Here is an 18,967-nt window from a genome sequence, read left to right as displayed (position 1 = left end):
AAGACACTGATGAAAGAAATTAAAGATGATACAAATAGATGGAGAGATATACCATGTTCTTGGATTGGAGGAATCAACATTGTTAAAATGATTCTACTACCCAAAGCAATCTACTGATCCAATGCAATCCCTATCAAACTACCACTGGCATTTTTCAGAGAACTAGAAGAAAAATGTCACAATTTGTATGGAAACACAAAAGACCCTGAATAGCCAAAGCAATCTTGAGAAAGAAAAATGGAGCTGGAGGAATCAGGCTCCCTGATTTCAGACTATACTACAAAGCTACAGTAATTAAGACACATAAACAGAAATATAGATCAATGGAACAGGATAGAAAGCCCAGAGATAAACCATGCACATATGGTCACCTTATCTTTGATAAAGGAGGCAAGAATATACAGTGGAGAAAAGACAGCCTCTTGAATGAGTGGTGCTGGGAAAATTGGACAGGTACATGGAAAAGTATGAAATTAGAATACTCCTTAACACCATACCCCAAAATAAACTCAAAATGGATTAAAGACCTAAATGTAAGGCCTGACACTATCAAACTCTTAGAGGAAAACATAGGCAGAACACTCTATGACATAAATCACAGCAAGATCCTTTTTGACCCAGCACCTAGGGAAATGGAAATAAAACCAAAAATAAACAAATGGGACCTAATGAAACTTAAATGCTTTTGCACAGCAAAGGAAACCATAAACAAGACGAAAAGACAACACTCAGAATGGGAGAAAATATTTGCAAAGGAAGCAACTGACAAAGGATTAATCTCCAAAACATACAAGCAACTCATGCAGCTCAATACCAAAAAAACAAACAACCCAATCCAACAATGTCCAGAAGAGCTAAATAGACATTTCTCCAAAGAAGATATACAGATTGCCAACAAACACATGAAAGGATACTCAACATCACTAATCATTAGAGAAATGCAAATCAAAACTACGATAAGGTATCACCTCACACTGGTCAGAATGGCCATAATCAAAAAATCTACAAGCAATACATGCGGGAGAGGGTGTGGAGAAAAGGGAACCCTCTTGCACTGTTGGTGGGAATGTAAATTGATACAGCCACTATGGAGAACAGTATGGACGTTCCTTAAAAAACTAAAAATAGAGCTACCATACGACCCAGCAATCCCAGTCCTGGGCATATATCCTGAGAAAACCATAATTCAAAAAGAGTCATATACCAAAATGTTCATTGCAGCTCTATTTACAATAGCCAGGACATGGAAGCAACCTAACTGTCCATCAACAGATGAATGGATAAAGAAGATGTGACACATATATACAATGGAATATTACTCCACCATAAAAGGAAATGAAATTGAGTTATTTGTAGTGAGGTGGATGGACCTAGAGTCTGTCCTACAGAGTGAAGTAAGTCAGAAAGAGAAAAACAAATACTGTATGCTAACACATATATATGGAATCTAAGAAAAAAAAAAAAGGTCATGAAGAACCTAGGGCCAGGACGGGAATAAAGACACATACCTACTAAAGAATGGACTTGAGGATATGGGGAGGGGGAAGGGTAAGCTGGGACAAAGGGAGAGAGTGGCATGGACATATATACATTACCAAACGTAAAATAGATAGCTAGTGGGAAGCAGCCGCATAGCACAGGGAGATCAGCTTGGTGCTCTGTGACCACCTAGAGGGTTGTGATAGGGAGGGTGGGAGGGAGGGAGACGCAAAAGGGAAGAGATATGGAAACATATGTATATGTATAACTGATTCACTTTGTTATAAAGCAGAAATTCCCACACCATTGTAAAGCAATTATAGTCCAATAAAGATGTTTATATATATATATATATATATATATGGAGCTCCTTTCGAATCAGGATTTATTTGGGTTTTCCATTATATAATAATCTTATAGAACACCTCAAAGAATGGGTTCAACATTGTCAACTGAATTTTGACAAGAGTAATAAATGTCCATATTCTAAATAAGTTAAGGAAAATCAGAAGTCAGGGTAGGAAATTTAAGAAGGCAAAATAAATTACATATATATCAAATAGCTACAAGAAATATGTCATAAAAAGGAGATTAAAAATGATGGATAGAAATCCAAGTAAATGCAGAGATGTGTAAAGGTCTAAAAAAGCACAACGATATGAGCAGAACATGTAGTAGCTAGGATTATATTCATAATAAATCAGACTTATTGGATTACTATATATTAGTCTAAGTTCCATCACTTAAAACAAATGAGAAAATATGGGAAATGTTTAGAGAGAAGTGCCAAAAGACATTAAGGATTAGAAAGAGGACGTCTGAGGAATAATATTTTAAAAGGAATATTTTTAGAAAAAAGAAAAGGTCTTAATCATGTAGGCATAGCCTTTATTTTGTGGAGAGTGAAACAGTTACAACTGCAATAAAGGATACATAAGAAAAGAAAGTCATGTTGCAAAGTAGAAAATTCTGAGCTGTCAAGGACGACTGAGTAATTGCCACAGTCTTTAAAGGTGGGACAGATTCCCATTTGGCTGATGTATATCAGGTCTTGCTTGAAGGCAGCGGAATAAACTGAAGGGCATAAAAAGATACCTTGTACTCGTAATAGGTAACATAATAGTGATTAGGCCAGGAAATCAGGTTCCAGTATTAATTATACAACTTAAATAACAATATGTTATAAAGGTAAGTAAAATTTACTATATAAGGGCTCAAAATGATGTATGAAAAAGAAATAGAACTAGAGGTCTTTGCTCATTACTCAGAATCTGAACTAATTAGAAAGCTTACATTAATATAACAATATGAGTTCAGTTAAGAATGGACCATTGGTTTGAGAAAGTAGTTTAGTCATTCATTTGTATTCCCTAAATTATTTCCCTGAAAGACAATGGCTAACGTACCCCTTTCAAGGTATTCCCATTAGAATTCCAAGAGCTCATTAATGTAATCTACAGCTTCCAGGCTGGAAATTCACCAAAGTCACAAAAACTTAATGAAGGAGAGGAACAAGTTCAGTGTACCTGTGATAGGCCATAATATCAGGGGAGCTCAAAGACAGACAACTCATAAGGAGAGATAGCCAAAGACATATTAAAAGACTAGCCCTCCAAATAACCTTTCCGAAAACAGGGTTGACAAGACTATGTTCCTCGAAAAAAATTTAAAGACTTTTTTTTTTTAACTTCATTGATGGTCTAAGATTACAAAATTATGATTAAGAAGACATACTTTGTGCCTATTAAGCAATTTGAAATTATGACATATTCAGCATTCCAGTTACATTCAAGCCACTGTGCTAGGAATTCTGGGATATAAAATACGGATATATGAAATATTTTCAGAGTATGTATGGTCTGAATACTACATACTTTGTTAGTAGTCCATGCCATTTACAGAGCATTTAGTAACTGTTAACTACGCTTCAGTTCTTGCTGATGATACATCTCTAAATCTACAGAGTGAAATCAATAAACAGGAGTGCCTACATTGTGGCGTATTAATATTGGAACATGTAATAAATTCCCAGAGCTATCTTCCCTAAAATGTTTATAGTTAAGGAGTTAAATGAGTTTCAGTGGGAGGGAGACGCAAGAGGGAGGGGATATGGGAACATATGTATATGTATAACTGATTAATTTTGTTATAAAGCAGAAACTAACACACCATTGTTAAGCAATTATACTCCAATAAAGATGTAAAAAAAACAAAAAAAACCTGAGTTTCGGAAAGCACTTCTATAATAGACTAATCTTTTTCAAGGCAAATGCTGCAAACTCTCTTGTCAATCAATTTAATAACCACTGTAATTCAAAAAGATGCAAGGCCCTGGCCACCTACTAAAAAGGAGAAAGAAAGCATAAAACCTCAGAAGATGGAGCCCTCAACTTATAAGGCCACTTCTGTATTTCCTTTCTATTTGTTTTATTTGGACCAAATGTTCACAAATGGGCTGTAGACAATGAACACAAATCTTTTAGAATGATAGGTTAACTTTCAGGGGAAAAATTGCAAAGAGAAAATAAATTGCAATCAGGGTCTTGGTTCATCTTATAGAACCTAAAGCCTTCAACTTCCTTTTTCATAATTTTATTTCTCTTTCCCACTTCTTCCTCCAGGCTATCTTTCAGAACTGAGCACTTAAATAGATCTTTATATGCACAAGCCAAATGAGACTGCATTAAATTTGTGACTCTCCAGATGAGTTCTAATATGCTAGTTTTAAACTTAAAGAGAAGTCATCTTTCAAAAAAAGTCCCAAAATACAAATTTAACTATCTTGGTTGTTTAAATTTATGTTTTCAACTTTATTTTTACACCTTTATTGAAGTGTAAATTAAAAACTACATGTACTTAAAGTGTATAATTTGATGAATTTTGACATATGTTTATATCCATGGAACCATCACCTATCACCGCAATCAAGTTAATAAACATTTCTATTGACATCATCCCTCAAATTTTGTAATCCATCATGTCTCACTTCTATTTGCCACCTCCGTCCCAGGTAACCGCGGATCTGATTCTGTCACAGGCCTAGTTAGTTTGCAACTTCTAGACTTCTATATAAATGGAATCATACTCTTGTACTCTTTTTTTGTCTAAACTTTTTCAACATAATTCATGTGAGATTCAGCCATATTGTTTGTTATATGTATTATATACTGTCAATAGTTTGTTCTTTTATAGTGATGAGTAGTATTCTGCATAGATATATCACAATTTGTTTATCCTTTCACCTGTGGATGGGCATTTGAGTTGTTTCTAGTTTGGGTCTTTAACAAAAAAAGAATCTATGAATATTCATGTACAAGTCCCTGTATGTACATATAATTTCTTTTCTTATGGACAAATATCTAGGAGTGGTATGGCTGAGTCATATAGTAAGTGTATCTATAACTTTTTAAGAAAATGTCAAACCATTTTGCATAGTGTTTTTAAAATTTTACATTTGCATTGGCAGGATATTAGTGTTCTAGTTGCTGCACTTGGTGTGTTCTGACTTTTTAATTTAGCCCTTAAGGTAGGTGTGCAGTGGTATCCTACTGTGTTTAATTTACATCTCCCTAATGACTAATAGCAGTGCGCATCATTTTTGGATTTGTTTGCCATTCTTAAATTCTTCTCTCTTTTTATTTTGTGTTTAAAATTTTTACTTTCAGTAAAATTCATTCTTTTTGGCATACAGTTCGTTTTAGCTATGCAGAACAGCTTCATCACCCTAAGAACTCCCTCATGCAACCTCTCTGTAGTTAAACCCTCCCACCAGCATTAACCCCTGACAATCACAGGGCTGACTCTGTCCTACTAGTTTTGCTTTTCCAAAGTGTCATTTAAATGGAATCAAATTATAGCCTTTGAGTTTGGCTTCTTTCACTTAACATAATGCATTTGAAATTCATCCATGTTATTGTATCAGTAACTCATTCCTCTTTATTGCTGGATACTATTTCACTGTACAAATGTTAACAAATTTTGATTATCCATTCACCAGTTGAAGAACATTTGTGTTTTTCCAGCCCTTGGCAATTATGATTAAGCAGCTACACATATTTATATATAGGTTTTTGTGTAAACAAATACTTTCAATCCTCTTAGGTAATTACCTAGGAGTAGAAAGGCTAGGCTTTATGGTTAGAGCATATTAATTTATAAGAAAGTATCAAAATCTTTAGAAATGGGTTGTACAATTTAGTATTTCCACCAGCAATATATGAATGTTCCAGTTTTCCTACATTCTTGCCAGATTTGGTATTGTCAGATTTTTAAATTTTATTTTAGTCATTCTAATAGATGAGTAGTGGTATGACATTATGGTTTTTATTTGTATTTTCCTAATAACTAATAATATTGGTCATATTTTCATGTGCTTATTTGCCATCTATATATTTTCTTTGGACTATTTGGTTTTCCAAAATACAAAGTTAATGCATAGAAGGATAGTCTTTTAAACAAATAGTGCTAGCACATTTGGGTATCAATATGTTAGAAAAAAGACAAAACTTCAACCTTGAGTCATGTACAAAATAGAGCTCAAAACAAATTATACACTGAAATATAAAATTTAAAACTATAAAATTTCTAGAAGAAAACCTTGTGACCAGAGGTCTAACCAATATTTCTTGGATATGACAGTAAAAACGTGAGCCATAAAAGAATACAGTGGTAAACTGGAAATTTATATTCAGAATATCTAAAGGACTCTCAATGCTTAAAACAACAGCAAAAAATATAAAAATGGCCAAAACTTTGAACAGACATTTCACCAAAGAAGATACACAAATGACAAATACATGAAAATATGCTGTATATCACTGTCTACTAGAGAAATGCAAATTAAAACCACAATGGAATACCAATGCTATCTCTTAGAATGGCTAAAATTAGAAAAACTGATTACACTTAGTATTGATATAGCTATGGAACAAATGCAACTCTCATATTTCTACTGATGGGGAATATGAAATGGTTTAACCATGCTGGAAAACAGTTTAGTCAAGAGAAATGCAAACATATGTCTATACACAGTCCAGTACATGAATGTTCGTAGCAGCTTTCCTTGTAGTATCACTTTTTTTAAAAAAACAAGCCAAATATCCATCATCAGATAAATGGATAAACACAGTGTTTCCACTATTTTAATGGAGTCACCAAAGTATAAATCAGCCACTTTTAAAATTGCAAGCATAATACTCAAGAATGAAAGGGAATGTTCTATAAGGCCTATCATCCCATATCATCTAAGTGATGGATAAGGGTTTTATAAAGTACAAGGTCATTTCTGCCTTATTATAAAAGGAAATTATAAGGTTCAGCATCTTACCTATATACTTATATCCTTCTTCCCCATTTACTATGGGTCTTAGCCAAGTTGATCTAAGCCTCATATTAGTACACACATGGGCACCTTGAGGAGGGTAGAGTGTAAATAACATTTCAATTGCATTGGACTTCTTGATGATATCAGAGTATATTGCATGGTCTTCTGTAAAAAAAGAAGAACATTAATTTGTTTTTAATTTTAGACATTTTTACAAAATTTCTAATATGCTTCTTTTAAGGGATGTAAATTTAAAACTATTGAATAATTTGAATGCTAATGGTTATGCTGACAACATAGTTTTCTTTAGCCAAAAGTACTTCACCAAAAATCTTACCGTTCAGATAATTCATAGCAAAAATTAAGGAGTAAGGGCTTGCTATTAGAATCTTCAAACACTATCAGTTTAAAGCACTGTTGTTAATAGCTGTAGGACAAAGTAAGATAACCAACTAACAGCATTCACGTTATACATACTATAATGTAATCATATTTTTAAAATTGCCATTAAACAATGAAATCAGAATAATCTGACAAAAATGTTGATTAAATGAAGAGTTCCATAAACTGGAACTACTGAAAGAATACATATTCTTAGGCTATGGTCTTTAAGAAAATATAATAACATCTATACAAATATTTATATAGTGCTTACTATATGCAAGAAATGGTCCCAAGTGCTTTTGAATATTAACACACTTAATTTTCATAACACATCTGTAAGGTAGATACTGTTATCATCATTTTACATGAGGAATTGGAGGCCCAAAGAAATTAAATAACTTGCCTAAATCTTATAGTCTGTAAATGATGCAATTAGGATTTGGATTATCTGAGGAGGAGCTCTTATTTGCAAACAAATGTTTGTCAAGTGAACATGACCTGCATTAACTAGTAGATGAGAAAGCTGGGATTAAAAAATAATTTGAATTGTAGAGTGAAAAATCTTTGGTTATGGCCCTTGGGCCTGCAGTTTGTGTCTTCAGTTTTTGGTTGATAAGCCAATGTCTTAAAATTTAATAAGGCAGTCTCCTGAGCAATTAATTCGAAGTGACTCTACCTAGAAACATTTCAAAGAAAAGAGAGATACTGATGTAAATCTTCACTTATAATCCTGTTACATTGTTTATCTTTTTCTTCCTACCTCTACCTTCCTTCCTTTTTTTCCCCTTTATTTTTTCAAATATCATATTTTGTGGTAAGTATAAGGCAGTACAACATAATGATTAAATGATTAAGAAAGCAGATTTGTTGGTGGGTAGTAACCATCTATTGCCTCACCCTAAATCCACCCTTCATTGTCCTACTTGTGAGACTAGAATATTTCTCTCTTGCCATATGGGAAATTTTTAAGCATCCTTCATAGAGGGTAAGGTAGGAAACTAGAGGACAAAGAGGCTCTTCCTGGTTCCGGGGGATTTTCTCTGATAGCTCCTACCATGCAAAGGGACCAGCAGTGCAGGGCACCTTCTCGGCCATGTTGCTTGGCACCCCACAGGGCTCCCCTGACTCACACTCTGGGAGCTTGCTAGCACGTTCCGTGAGGCACCAACTTCCCTTGTATGGGTTCCACACTGAGACACCTCCTTATGGGAAGTTTCCCCAGAACCCCAGAGAGTGGCTTCCCTGGGAGTTCCACTAGCATGCTACCTCAGCAAACGTCTCTGCCACTCACTGGGTCACAGCTGTGTCCTCTCCAAGAAGAGCTGGATCCCAGGGTAAAGGGAGAGGGTAAGGGGCACTCTTTAAAATTTGTTCTTTCCTTAAGTGCTCTGCCTCAGACCGAGGGTTAGTGCCACTCCCTATATCTGCTCTTCTCAATTCTTTAAGGTTTTTTTTACCCTTAGTAGCCGATCTTATTTAATCACGAGCATAGTTAATAATTCTTTATATTAATCTTTTCCTGCTCAAATCACCATGTAGTTTTAGTTTCTAACTGGATCCTGATTGATACAAACAGACCTGGGTTTTAATTCTTGAACCACCATTAACAGGCAATGAAATATTAGATGAATCACATTTACCTCCTGGTGATAATACTGACATCATAGGGTTATTGTTAGGATTAAGTGATATAAGGGATATATAAAAATTTATAGCACCATGTCTACATGAGTAGACATGAGTACTACATGAGTGTGTTAGTTTTAATTTTCATCTAGTATTATTCCAACACTAATAAAAACCATGAGAGAGCCAGGAAATAAAGTTATTGCATCTTTCAATTATAAACATCTTAGGGAGTTTTCTGCCTCTTTTTAAAAGGAAAAGTTCAAAATTATTCCCCTCTAACTAAAAACAGCAGACATCTTCATATATGCTCAGATATGCAAACAGTTATTAGATATATCTCACTTGAATAATTCTAAATCCTTTCTCATCTGTCAACAGAAGAAAGGAAGCCAGAACTATTACAAAGCAGTGCTAAAGAGTCAACCCTGCTTTACTTTTTCACTCTGATCATACTTCTTCAAGAAGTTGAGCAGGGGAGATCCTCAGGCAGTAGAGGTCTCTTCAAGTTGTGAAGGCGGCAGCATTTTGTGAAGGAATGAATTGTGAAGGAGGATGCAGCATTAATTACATTATGAGAAATCATAGAGTGAAATTAAATACAATCCTGAAGTTTTCCTTCACACACAAAGCGAGGAAATAAAACAGATCAGAGTTTCTCTCTTCGAAACCATAAAGAAAAATAAAATAAAGTAGAAAAATCTAGCAGTAATAGCAGCCTTTTTAGTGTGAAGGACCAAATTACACTTAGATTTCTCTCCTCTTCAAGATTTATATCTTTCTAATTCTTTTAGCTTAAACAAGATGTTTAGTAATGTTATTTAATAGGGCTATGCTTATTAGTTTTAATAAAACATTTTATTTTCCATAAAGGCAAATGTTTTCATTTGGGGAAAAATGAAATGCCTACACTAAAATCTAAGCAGTGGTGAATGTAGACCTGCCACTTTCTCTTCCTGGCTTATCCTGATTGAAGACTTAAGCAGAAACACATGAAGTCTGTGGAAAGTTGAACTTGCCATGACAATGTGATATCGTGATAGCTATAGTATCAGACACACATTCAAGGTTTTCAGCTCAGAGTCTTGGTAATGCCACCAGTTGCCATCAGGTAATACAAATGGAGACTTGGAGCTTATATAAACAAGGCGTAATGATTTTGGAATAATTGTACCTCCTTTCATAATATCAAAGTTGATTACAAGTAAGCATTTTTCATTTTAGAAGACGTATGGCTTGTAAAACATGTCCTCTTCTTTTTGTTTTATTACATATGTCATCCCAAGATAAAAACAGGGATTTAATTTTTGTTGCTGATATTGATAACGTGTTATTTATAGAGCACCTTCCTTTTAATATACTGCTAAGTCACTAAGTCAATATTGCCACATTACATTTAGAGTTAATAATACAGTTCTCAGAACTCAAAAGAATAAGAGCTCTTCCTACGTCTTCTTCCCCAAGCCATGTACATAGTAAAACTCTGAAGATCTTAGATGTATGTGTCTAGGTCTGGCAAAAGCCCACACAATATTTCCATAAATCTCTATTGCTCCCAGGTCACCAAGTAATTAAGTATCTTCATTAGAGGTAGCAGCAGTGGTTGAGAGCAGAGGCTTTAGAGCTGGCCACTGCTTGGGTGTGAATCTGGATCTGCCATTTATGAGCTGTGTGACCTGAAGCAAGTTAGCTAACTTCTTTCCAGCTCAGTATCATAGTAAAACTGTTGATACTGTTGATAATAGTGTTGTCATGAGCTGATATAAAGTCTTTAGAAGAACACCTAGTCTATGGCCAGCATTATTTAAGTGTTATTACTATTATTATCATGCTCTTCATTTAACAGATGCTGGTACAGTCTCTATCCTATTTAGATAATGAGGGCAGTTTCCTGTCTTGTCCCCCATCTTACTTGTCTTCTGGATGGGTGGGTGGAACAGTGGACAGTCATCCTGAAGTCATTGCTCTTTCTGGTCACTCCTACACTATTTTGGATATTCTAAGGGTAAGTGGTTCCTGTTGTACACTGATCAGAAGTCTTGTGTTAATTAGTGCTTGTGAGCTACTAATTGATGCTATGGTGGTCTTCCTTGTTGCTATTATTAGCATATTTTGTTGAATCTAAGACATTATAGATGTTGATGACCCCATTAGTTTACACACCACGAAGAAATATAAAAGACTGGAAATTTAACTAGGGCATACCATTGATTATAAGATATAGCTCAATTTTAGAGACATTAAAATACGAAAATATACACCTTAGTGTTAACAAAATATGGCAAAATCATGATATCCAGTTGCCTAATTGACAACTCCACTTGGCTAACAAATAGGCACTAATGTCTGTCCTGTTCTAGGATTCCCGTCTCAGTAAATAGCCCCTATTTAATGGCACAACCTAGAAAACTAGGAGATCTCCTTGATACCGCACTACCCACTGCCACCCTCCTAGAAAAACTATCAGCTATTTTTATACAAACACTTTTGCCTCCTAAACAGTCTTCTTGGCCCTTTTGATCTTGCCTCTAAACAGCAGCCAGAATAATATTTTTTAAAGTATTTTTAATACATTTTCCTATTCAGCAGTTCCCTAGTTCATACATTTTCCTATTCAACAGTTCCCTAGTTCATACATTTTCCTATTCAATGGTCCCCTATTTCATACATTTTCCTATTCAATGGCTTCCTGATGCTCTTAAAATAATACCAAGTCCTTACTATGTCCTGAAAGATTTTGAACATTCTGGCCTCTGCCTCCTCCTCCATCTCTACTCTAGCAACCTTGGCTTTCTTTCAGTTTCAGAATCACACCTTGCATCCTCCTACTTCAGAAGCTTTGCATAAGATGTTCTGTGTAGCTGGTATGTTCTCCTCCCAAACCCTTTCCTCCGTTGCCTCATCAACGTCTACAACACCTTCATGTCTCTTCTCAAAGTGTCCTCTGACTCTCACCAACTAGATCAAGCTTTCACATTATATCATCTCAGAGTTATTGTTCTCTGTACTTTTCCTCCATTACACTTACTGAAGTTTGTAATTATATTATTCCTATTATTACTTGAGATCTGCCTCCTTCACAAGACTATCATTTACAGGCAGACAAGGTCCATGATTGTTTGCTAACAATTATTGTTCTCTGTACTTTTCCTCCATTACACTTACTGAAGTTTGTAATTATATTATTCCTATTATTACTTGAGATCTGCCTCCTTCACAAGACTATCATTTACAGGCAGACAAGGTCCATGATTGTTTGCTAACCACTGAATCTCCTAGCACCTAGCCCTGTGCCTGATACTGGGAAAGGGTCAATAAAAGGCTTTTTGATTAACAAATAAATACAACAAACAATAACTCATAGTATTCATTGGGAGCTTAGTATATAGCAGGCAGTGTGCTAAGCAGGTTATGTACATTAGCTAAATTAATCCTAAAATCACATATGTGTGACTTGCTGACAATTCTATGAGTTCAATACTAGCATACTCATAACATAGCTCAAGACGCTCAGGCATATAGAGGTTAAAGAGCATTTTCATGGCCTCACAGTAAGTGGTGAGGCCAGGACCTAATCTTAATTCTAACTTCAAAGTCAGTCCTTTCAACGAGGATGCCATATCATTTTAAATACACTGTTCCTGGTATCATGGGACTGTTAGCACCTTCAGCGGTTGCTAGTTGTCTGGTGGCCTCTCCCTTTGAAGTCTTCTTCTAATCTTTCTAAATCCTTTAGTTGTCCCTGCATAGTCAGCACTATGGTTTCTCTCACAAGAGCTCATAGCTCTTTCCAGGTGGTTTTCTGATGTTAGTCTTCTCCACAAGAATTTATTTTATACAGACTATTGACAACCTCTAAGGTCAAAACCACAGTTCATCAATTGATTATAACCCTCTTAGTTTGCTGAGTATGGAAGCCAGAATAAAACCCCACAGTGGGACCTCCTTAGACACCTATAGTTACCTCCTGCCTCGCAGATAAGCAAGGCTCATTATGCTTAATACTCAGAACAGGTGGTGAGTGTTCAGAGGACCCAAATATGCCTGTCCCTCCCTCTCCTGAACAGGCCGATTGTATTATCAAGGTCTCACTGCTTCCCTACTATAGACCCTGAATTTGAATATTTAAGGAAGTGGTCCCCAGACTTGTACTTAAAGAATCACAGGGATTTTAAAAAACATCGTAAATGGAATCATACTAAAGACATACTTTTGTTTGGTAAATATTTTGGTTCCATTGTTATTTTAACATTATTTTATGGTTTTAAAAGCATTACAGGAGAAGGATCTTCAAGATGGCGGAAGAGTAAGACGTGGAGATCACCTTCCTCCCCACAAATACATCAGAAATACATCTACATGTGGAACAACTCCCACAGAACACCTATTGAATACTGGCAGAAGACCTCAGACCTCCCAAAAGGCAAATGACTCCCCACGTACCTGGGTAGGGTAAATGAAAAAAGAAAAAACAGAGACAAAAGAATAGGGAAGGTACCTGCAATAGGGAGGGAGCTGTGAAGGAGGAAAGGTTTCCACATACTAGAAGCCGCTTTGCGGTTGGAGACTGCAGGTGGTGGAGGGGGGAAGCTTCGGGGCCGTGGAGGAGAGCGCAGCCACAGGGGTGCGGAGGGCAAAGTGGAGAGATTCCCGCACAGAGGATCGGTGCCGACCGGCACTCACCAGCCCGAGAGGCTTGTCTGCTCACCCGCCAGGTCGGGTGGGGGCTGGGAGCTGAGGCTTGGGCTTCGGTCGGAGCACAGGGAGAGGACTGGGGTTGGCGGCGTGAACACAGCCTGAAGGGGCTAGTGCACCACGGCTGGCTGGGAGGGAGTCCGGGAAAACGTCTGGACCTGCCGAAGAGGCAAGAGACTTTTTCTTGCCTCTTTGTTTCCTGGTGCACGAGGAGAGGGGATTAAGAGCGCCGCTTAAAGGAGCTCCAGAGACGGGCGTGAGCCACGGCTATCAGCGCGGACCCCAGAGATGGGCGTGGGACGCTAAGGCTGCTGCTGCCGCCACCAAGAAGCCTGTGTGCGAGCACAGGTCACAATCCACACCTCCCCTCCCGGGAGCCTGTGCATCCCGCCACTGCCAGGGTCCTGTGATCCAGGGTCAAATTCCCTGGGAGAACGCAGGGCGCGCCTCAGGCTGGTGCAACATCCCGTCGGCCTCTGCCACCGCAGGCTCGCCCTGCACCCAGACCCCTGCCTCCCCCCCGGCCTGAGTGAGCCAGACCCCCCGAATCAGCTGCTCCTTTAACCCCGTCCTGTCTGAGCGAAGAACAGACGCCCTCCGGCGACCTACATGCAGAGGCGGGGCCAAATCCAAACCTGAGCCCCGGGAGCTGTGCAAACAAAGAAGAGAAAGGGAAATCTCGCCCAGCAGCCTCAGGAGCAGCGGATTAAATCTCCACAATCAACTTGATGTACCCTGAATCGGTGGAATACCTGAATAGACAACAAATCATCCCAAATTGAGGAGATGGATGTTGGGAGCAACAATGTATATATATTTTTTTCCCTTTTTCCCTTTTTGTGAGTGTGTATGTGTATGCTTCTGTGTGTGACTTTGTCTGTATAACTTTGCTTTTATCATTTGTCCTAGGGTTCTGTCTCTCCATTTGTTTTTGTTTGTTTGTTTGTTTGTTTTTAGTATAGTTTTTAGCACTTGTTATCATTGGTGGGTTTCTTTTTTGGTTTGGTTGCTCTCTTCTTTCTTTTTTTTATTATTACTTAAAAATTTTTAATAATTTTTTATTTTAATAACTTTATTTTATTTTACTTTATTTTATTTTATCAACTTCTTTCTTTCTTTCTTTCTTTTTCTCCCTTTTATTCTAAGCCATGTGATGACAGTCTCTTGGTGCTCCAGCCAGGCGTCAGGGCTGGGCCTCTGAGGTGGGAGAGCGACGTTCAGGACACTGGTCCACAAGAGACCTCCCAGCTCCACATAATATCAAACAGCGAAAATCTCCCAGAGATCTCCATCTCAATGCCAAGACCCAGCTCCACTCAATGACCAGAAAGCTACAGTGCTGGACACCGTATGCCAAACAACTAGCAACACAGGAACACAACCCCATCCATTAGCAGAGAGGCTGCCTAAAATCATAATAAGGCCACAGACACCTCAAAACACACGACCAGACGTGGACCTGCCCACCAGAAAGACAGGATCCAGCCTCATCCAACAGAACACAGGCACTACTCCCCTCCACCAGGAAGCCTACACAACCCACTGAACCAACCTTAGCCACTGTGGACAGACACCAAAAACAACGGGAACTACAAACCTGCAGCCTGCGAAAAGGAGACCCCAAACACAGTAAGTTAAGCAAAATGAGAAGACAGAGAAACACACAGCAGATGAAGGAGCAAGGTAAAAAACCACCAAACCTAACAAATGAAGAGGAAATAGGCAGTCTACCTGAAAAAGAATTCAGAATAATGATAGTAAAGATGATCCAAAATCTTGGAAATAGAATGGAGAAAATACAAGAAACGTTTAACAAGGATGCAGAAGAACTAAAGAGCAAACAAACAGTGATGAACAACACAATAAATGAAATTAAAAATTCTCTAGAAGGAATCAATAGCAGAATAACTGAGGCAGAATAACGGATAAGTGACCTGGAAGATAAAATAGTGGAAATAACTACTGCAGAGCAGAGTAAAGAAAAAGGAATAAAAAGAATTGAGGACAGTCTCAGAGACCTCTGGAACAACATTAAATGCAACAACATACGAATGATAGGAGTCCCAGAAGAAGAAGAGAAAAAGAAAGGAACTGAGAAAATATTTGAAGAGATTCTAGTTGAAAACTTCCCTAATATGGGAAAGGAAATAGTTAATCAAGTCCAGGAAGCACAGAGAGTCCCAAACAGGATAAATCCAAGGAGAAACATGCCAAGATACATAATGAAACTATCAAAAATTAAATACAAATAAAAAATATTAAAAGCAGCAAGGGATAAACAACATATAACACACAAGGGGATCCTCATAAGGTTAACAGCTGATCTTTTAGCAGAAACTCTGCAAGCCAGAAGGGAGTGGCAGGACATATTTAAACTGATGAAGGAGAAAAGCCTACAACCAACATTACTCTACCCAGCACGGATCTCATTCATATTTGACGGAGAAATTAATACCTTTACAGACAAGCAAAAGCTAAGAGAATTCAGCACCACCAAACCAGCTTTACAACAAATGCTAAAGGAACTTCTATAGGCAGGAAACACAAGAGAAGGAAAAGACCTACAATAACAAGCCCAAAACAATAAGAAAATGGTTACAGGAACATACATATCAATAATTACCTTAAATGTAAATGAATTAAATGCTCCAACCAAAAGACATAGACTGGCTGAATGAATACAAAAACAAGACCCATATATATGCTGTCTACAAGAGACCGACTTCAGACCTAGAGACACATAAAGACTGAAAGTGAGGGGATGAAAAAAGATATTCCATGCAAATGGAAATCAAAAGAAAGCTGGAGTAGCAATTCTCATATCAGACAAAATAGACTTTAAAACTAAGACTATTTATTACAAGAGACAAAGAAGCACACTACATAATGATCAAGGGATCATCCAAGAAGATATGACAATTGTAAATATTTATACACCCAACATAGGAGCACCTCAATACAAAAGGCAAATACTAACAGACATAAAATGGGAAATCGACATTAACACAATCATACTAGGAGAATTTAACACCCCACTTTCACCAATGGACAAATCATCCAAAATGACAATGATAAGGAAACACAAGCTTTAAATGATACATGAAACAAGATTGACTTAATTGATATTTATAGGACATTCCATCCAAAAACAATGGAGTACACTTTCTTTTCAAGTACTCATGGAACATTCTCCAGGATGGATCATATCTTGGGTCACAAATCAAGCCTTGGTAAATTTAAGAAAATTGAAATCATATCAAGTATCTTTTCCGACCACAACGCTATAAGACTAGATATCAATTACAGGAAATAATATGTAAAAAATAAAAACACATGGAGGCTAAACAATACACTACTTAATAACCAAGAGATCACTGAAGAAATCAAAGAGGAAATCAAAAAATACTTAGAAACAATGACAATGAAAACACGATGACCCAAAACCTATGGGATGCAGCAAAAGCAGTTCTAAGAGGGATGTTTATAGCAATACAATCCTACCTTAAGAAACAAGAAAGATCTCAAATAAACAACCAACCTTAAACCAAAAGCAATTAGAGAAAGAAGAACAAAGAAACCCCAAAGTTAGCAGAAGGCAAGAAATCATAAAGATCAGATCAGAAATAAATGAAAAAGAAATGAAGGAAACAATAGAAAAGATCAATAAAACTAAAAGCTGGTTCTTTGAGAAGATAAACAAAATTGACCTAAGTGTCCATCAACAGATGAATGGATAAAGAAGATGTGGCACATATATACAATGGAATATTACTCAGCCATAAAAAGAAATGAAATTCAGTTATTTGTAATGAGGTGGATGGACCTAGAATCTGTCCTACAGAGTGAAGTAAGTCAGAAAGAGAAAACAAATACCATATGTTAACACATATATATGGAATCTAAAAAAAAAAATAAAGGTCATGAAGAACCTAGGGGCAAGACAGGAATAAAGACACCGACCTACTAGAGAATGGACTTTAGGATACAGGGAGGGGGAAGGGTAAGCTGTGACAAAGTGAGAGAGTGGCATGGACATATATACACTACCAAACGTAAAATAGATAGCTAGTTGGTAGCAGCCGCAAAGCACAGGGAGATCAGCTCTGTGCTTTGTGACCACCTAGAAGGGTGGGATAGGGAGGGTGGGAGGGAGGGAGATGCAAGAGGGAAGAGATATGGGGAGATATATATATATATATATATATATATATATATATATATATATATATATATATGTATGTATGTATAACAGATTCACTTTGTTATAAAGCAGAAACTAACACACCATTGTAAAGCAATTATACTCCAATAAAGATGTTGAAAAAAATAACAATTTTTTAGTATAAGCATATTCTATGAAATGTTTGGGACATACTTTTACTGTGAAAAAATATTATTTCTTACTGTGTAATGAACTATATGTGTAAAGAAGCTAAAAAAGAGTATATATATATATATATATATATATAACTGATTCACTTTACTGTACACCTGAAACACAACATTGTTAATCAACTATACTCCAATATTTTTTTTTAATATTAAAAAAATAAATAAAAGCATTATATGTTCATGATAGGAAATTTTGGAAATACAAAAAAGTATAAGGAATAATTATTACTCAGTATTTGCCAACTCTAATCCCGTGTGTGTGATTTTTTTCTCCCACAACCCCCAAGAAAGTATAATAGCACATTAGTACCAATAGGACACTTGGTGGCAGATCATTCTTAGAATTAGGAAATAGACATAAAGTTGTCAGCTTTACATTATAGGTAGGGGTGATAAAAAGAAAAAACATCTATTATCGCAGTTGTTCCTTTCTAAAATTATTATTAAAGGATATTTTAACACTAAAAATGCATGAGCAACACAATCTCAGTCATGTACACAGTACACAAGTAAATATACTTTACAGTGGATGATGAGAACTTGAGCTTGTAGGATTTTTGGAAGTGTGAATTTCTTCCTAATGGGCCTGTCCTCAACACAAATCCCCAGCACCGACTTACTACCTAAAAAGAGCTCGTATATAAATTGTTAAGTTCAGGACCAGTCCTAAGTGTATCAAGAGAGAGTTACATGGCTAATAAAGCTTTACTGGTGACCCTGGGTTATTAAACCAGAATAGAAGGCTTCATTTTTGAAGTCAATTATTAAGAAGTATTTACAAGTATGGGTAAAAATAGCCTAATCCTTTCCCTTTGCCCAGTACCTGCATAATTATGTAACTAAATTTATCACCAAGGTAAAAATACACTTCATAATCTTCACATGAACAAAGAATTCACAGGCTAAAAACAATGGTGACAGATAATCAAGATTTCCTTCCATTGTGAATATTATGCATTTATTAAAATGCTAACTTAGCTCTCATGGGCCACTGACCAGTCATATGAGGTTTTCAGCATGGGGTTATCAAACGTGAGTTTAAACTGGTGGTCAAATAATCTATAACCC

At 36.6% G+C, this 18,967-nt stretch overlaps 1 protein-coding gene across 1 annotated transcript in view; it reads right to left on the bottom strand.

Annotated features, from left to right (window-relative positions):
• The window catches only part of IQCM (IQ motif containing M), a gene marked incomplete at both ends in the record, with an annotated part of 428,042 nt that overhangs the window by 70,825 nt on the left and 338,250 nt on the right, over positions 1-18,967 (bottom strand). The window contains one exon of the mRNA XM_082611212.1: positions 6,806-6,967. Coding sequence (XP_082467338.1) covers positions 6,806-6,967 — 162 coding nt within the window. The remainder of the gene's footprint in view (positions 1-6,805; positions 6,968-18,967) is intronic.

Source organism: Mesoplodon mirus, assembly GCF_964341445.2.
Source record: "Mesoplodon mirus genome assembly, chromosome: 2".
Classification (NCBI taxonomy): domain Eukaryota; kingdom Metazoa; phylum Chordata; class Mammalia; order Artiodactyla; family Ziphiidae; genus Mesoplodon; species Mesoplodon mirus.
Note: the sequence above shows the minus strand (reverse complement) of the source record. Positions and strands in the feature narration are given on the sequence as shown.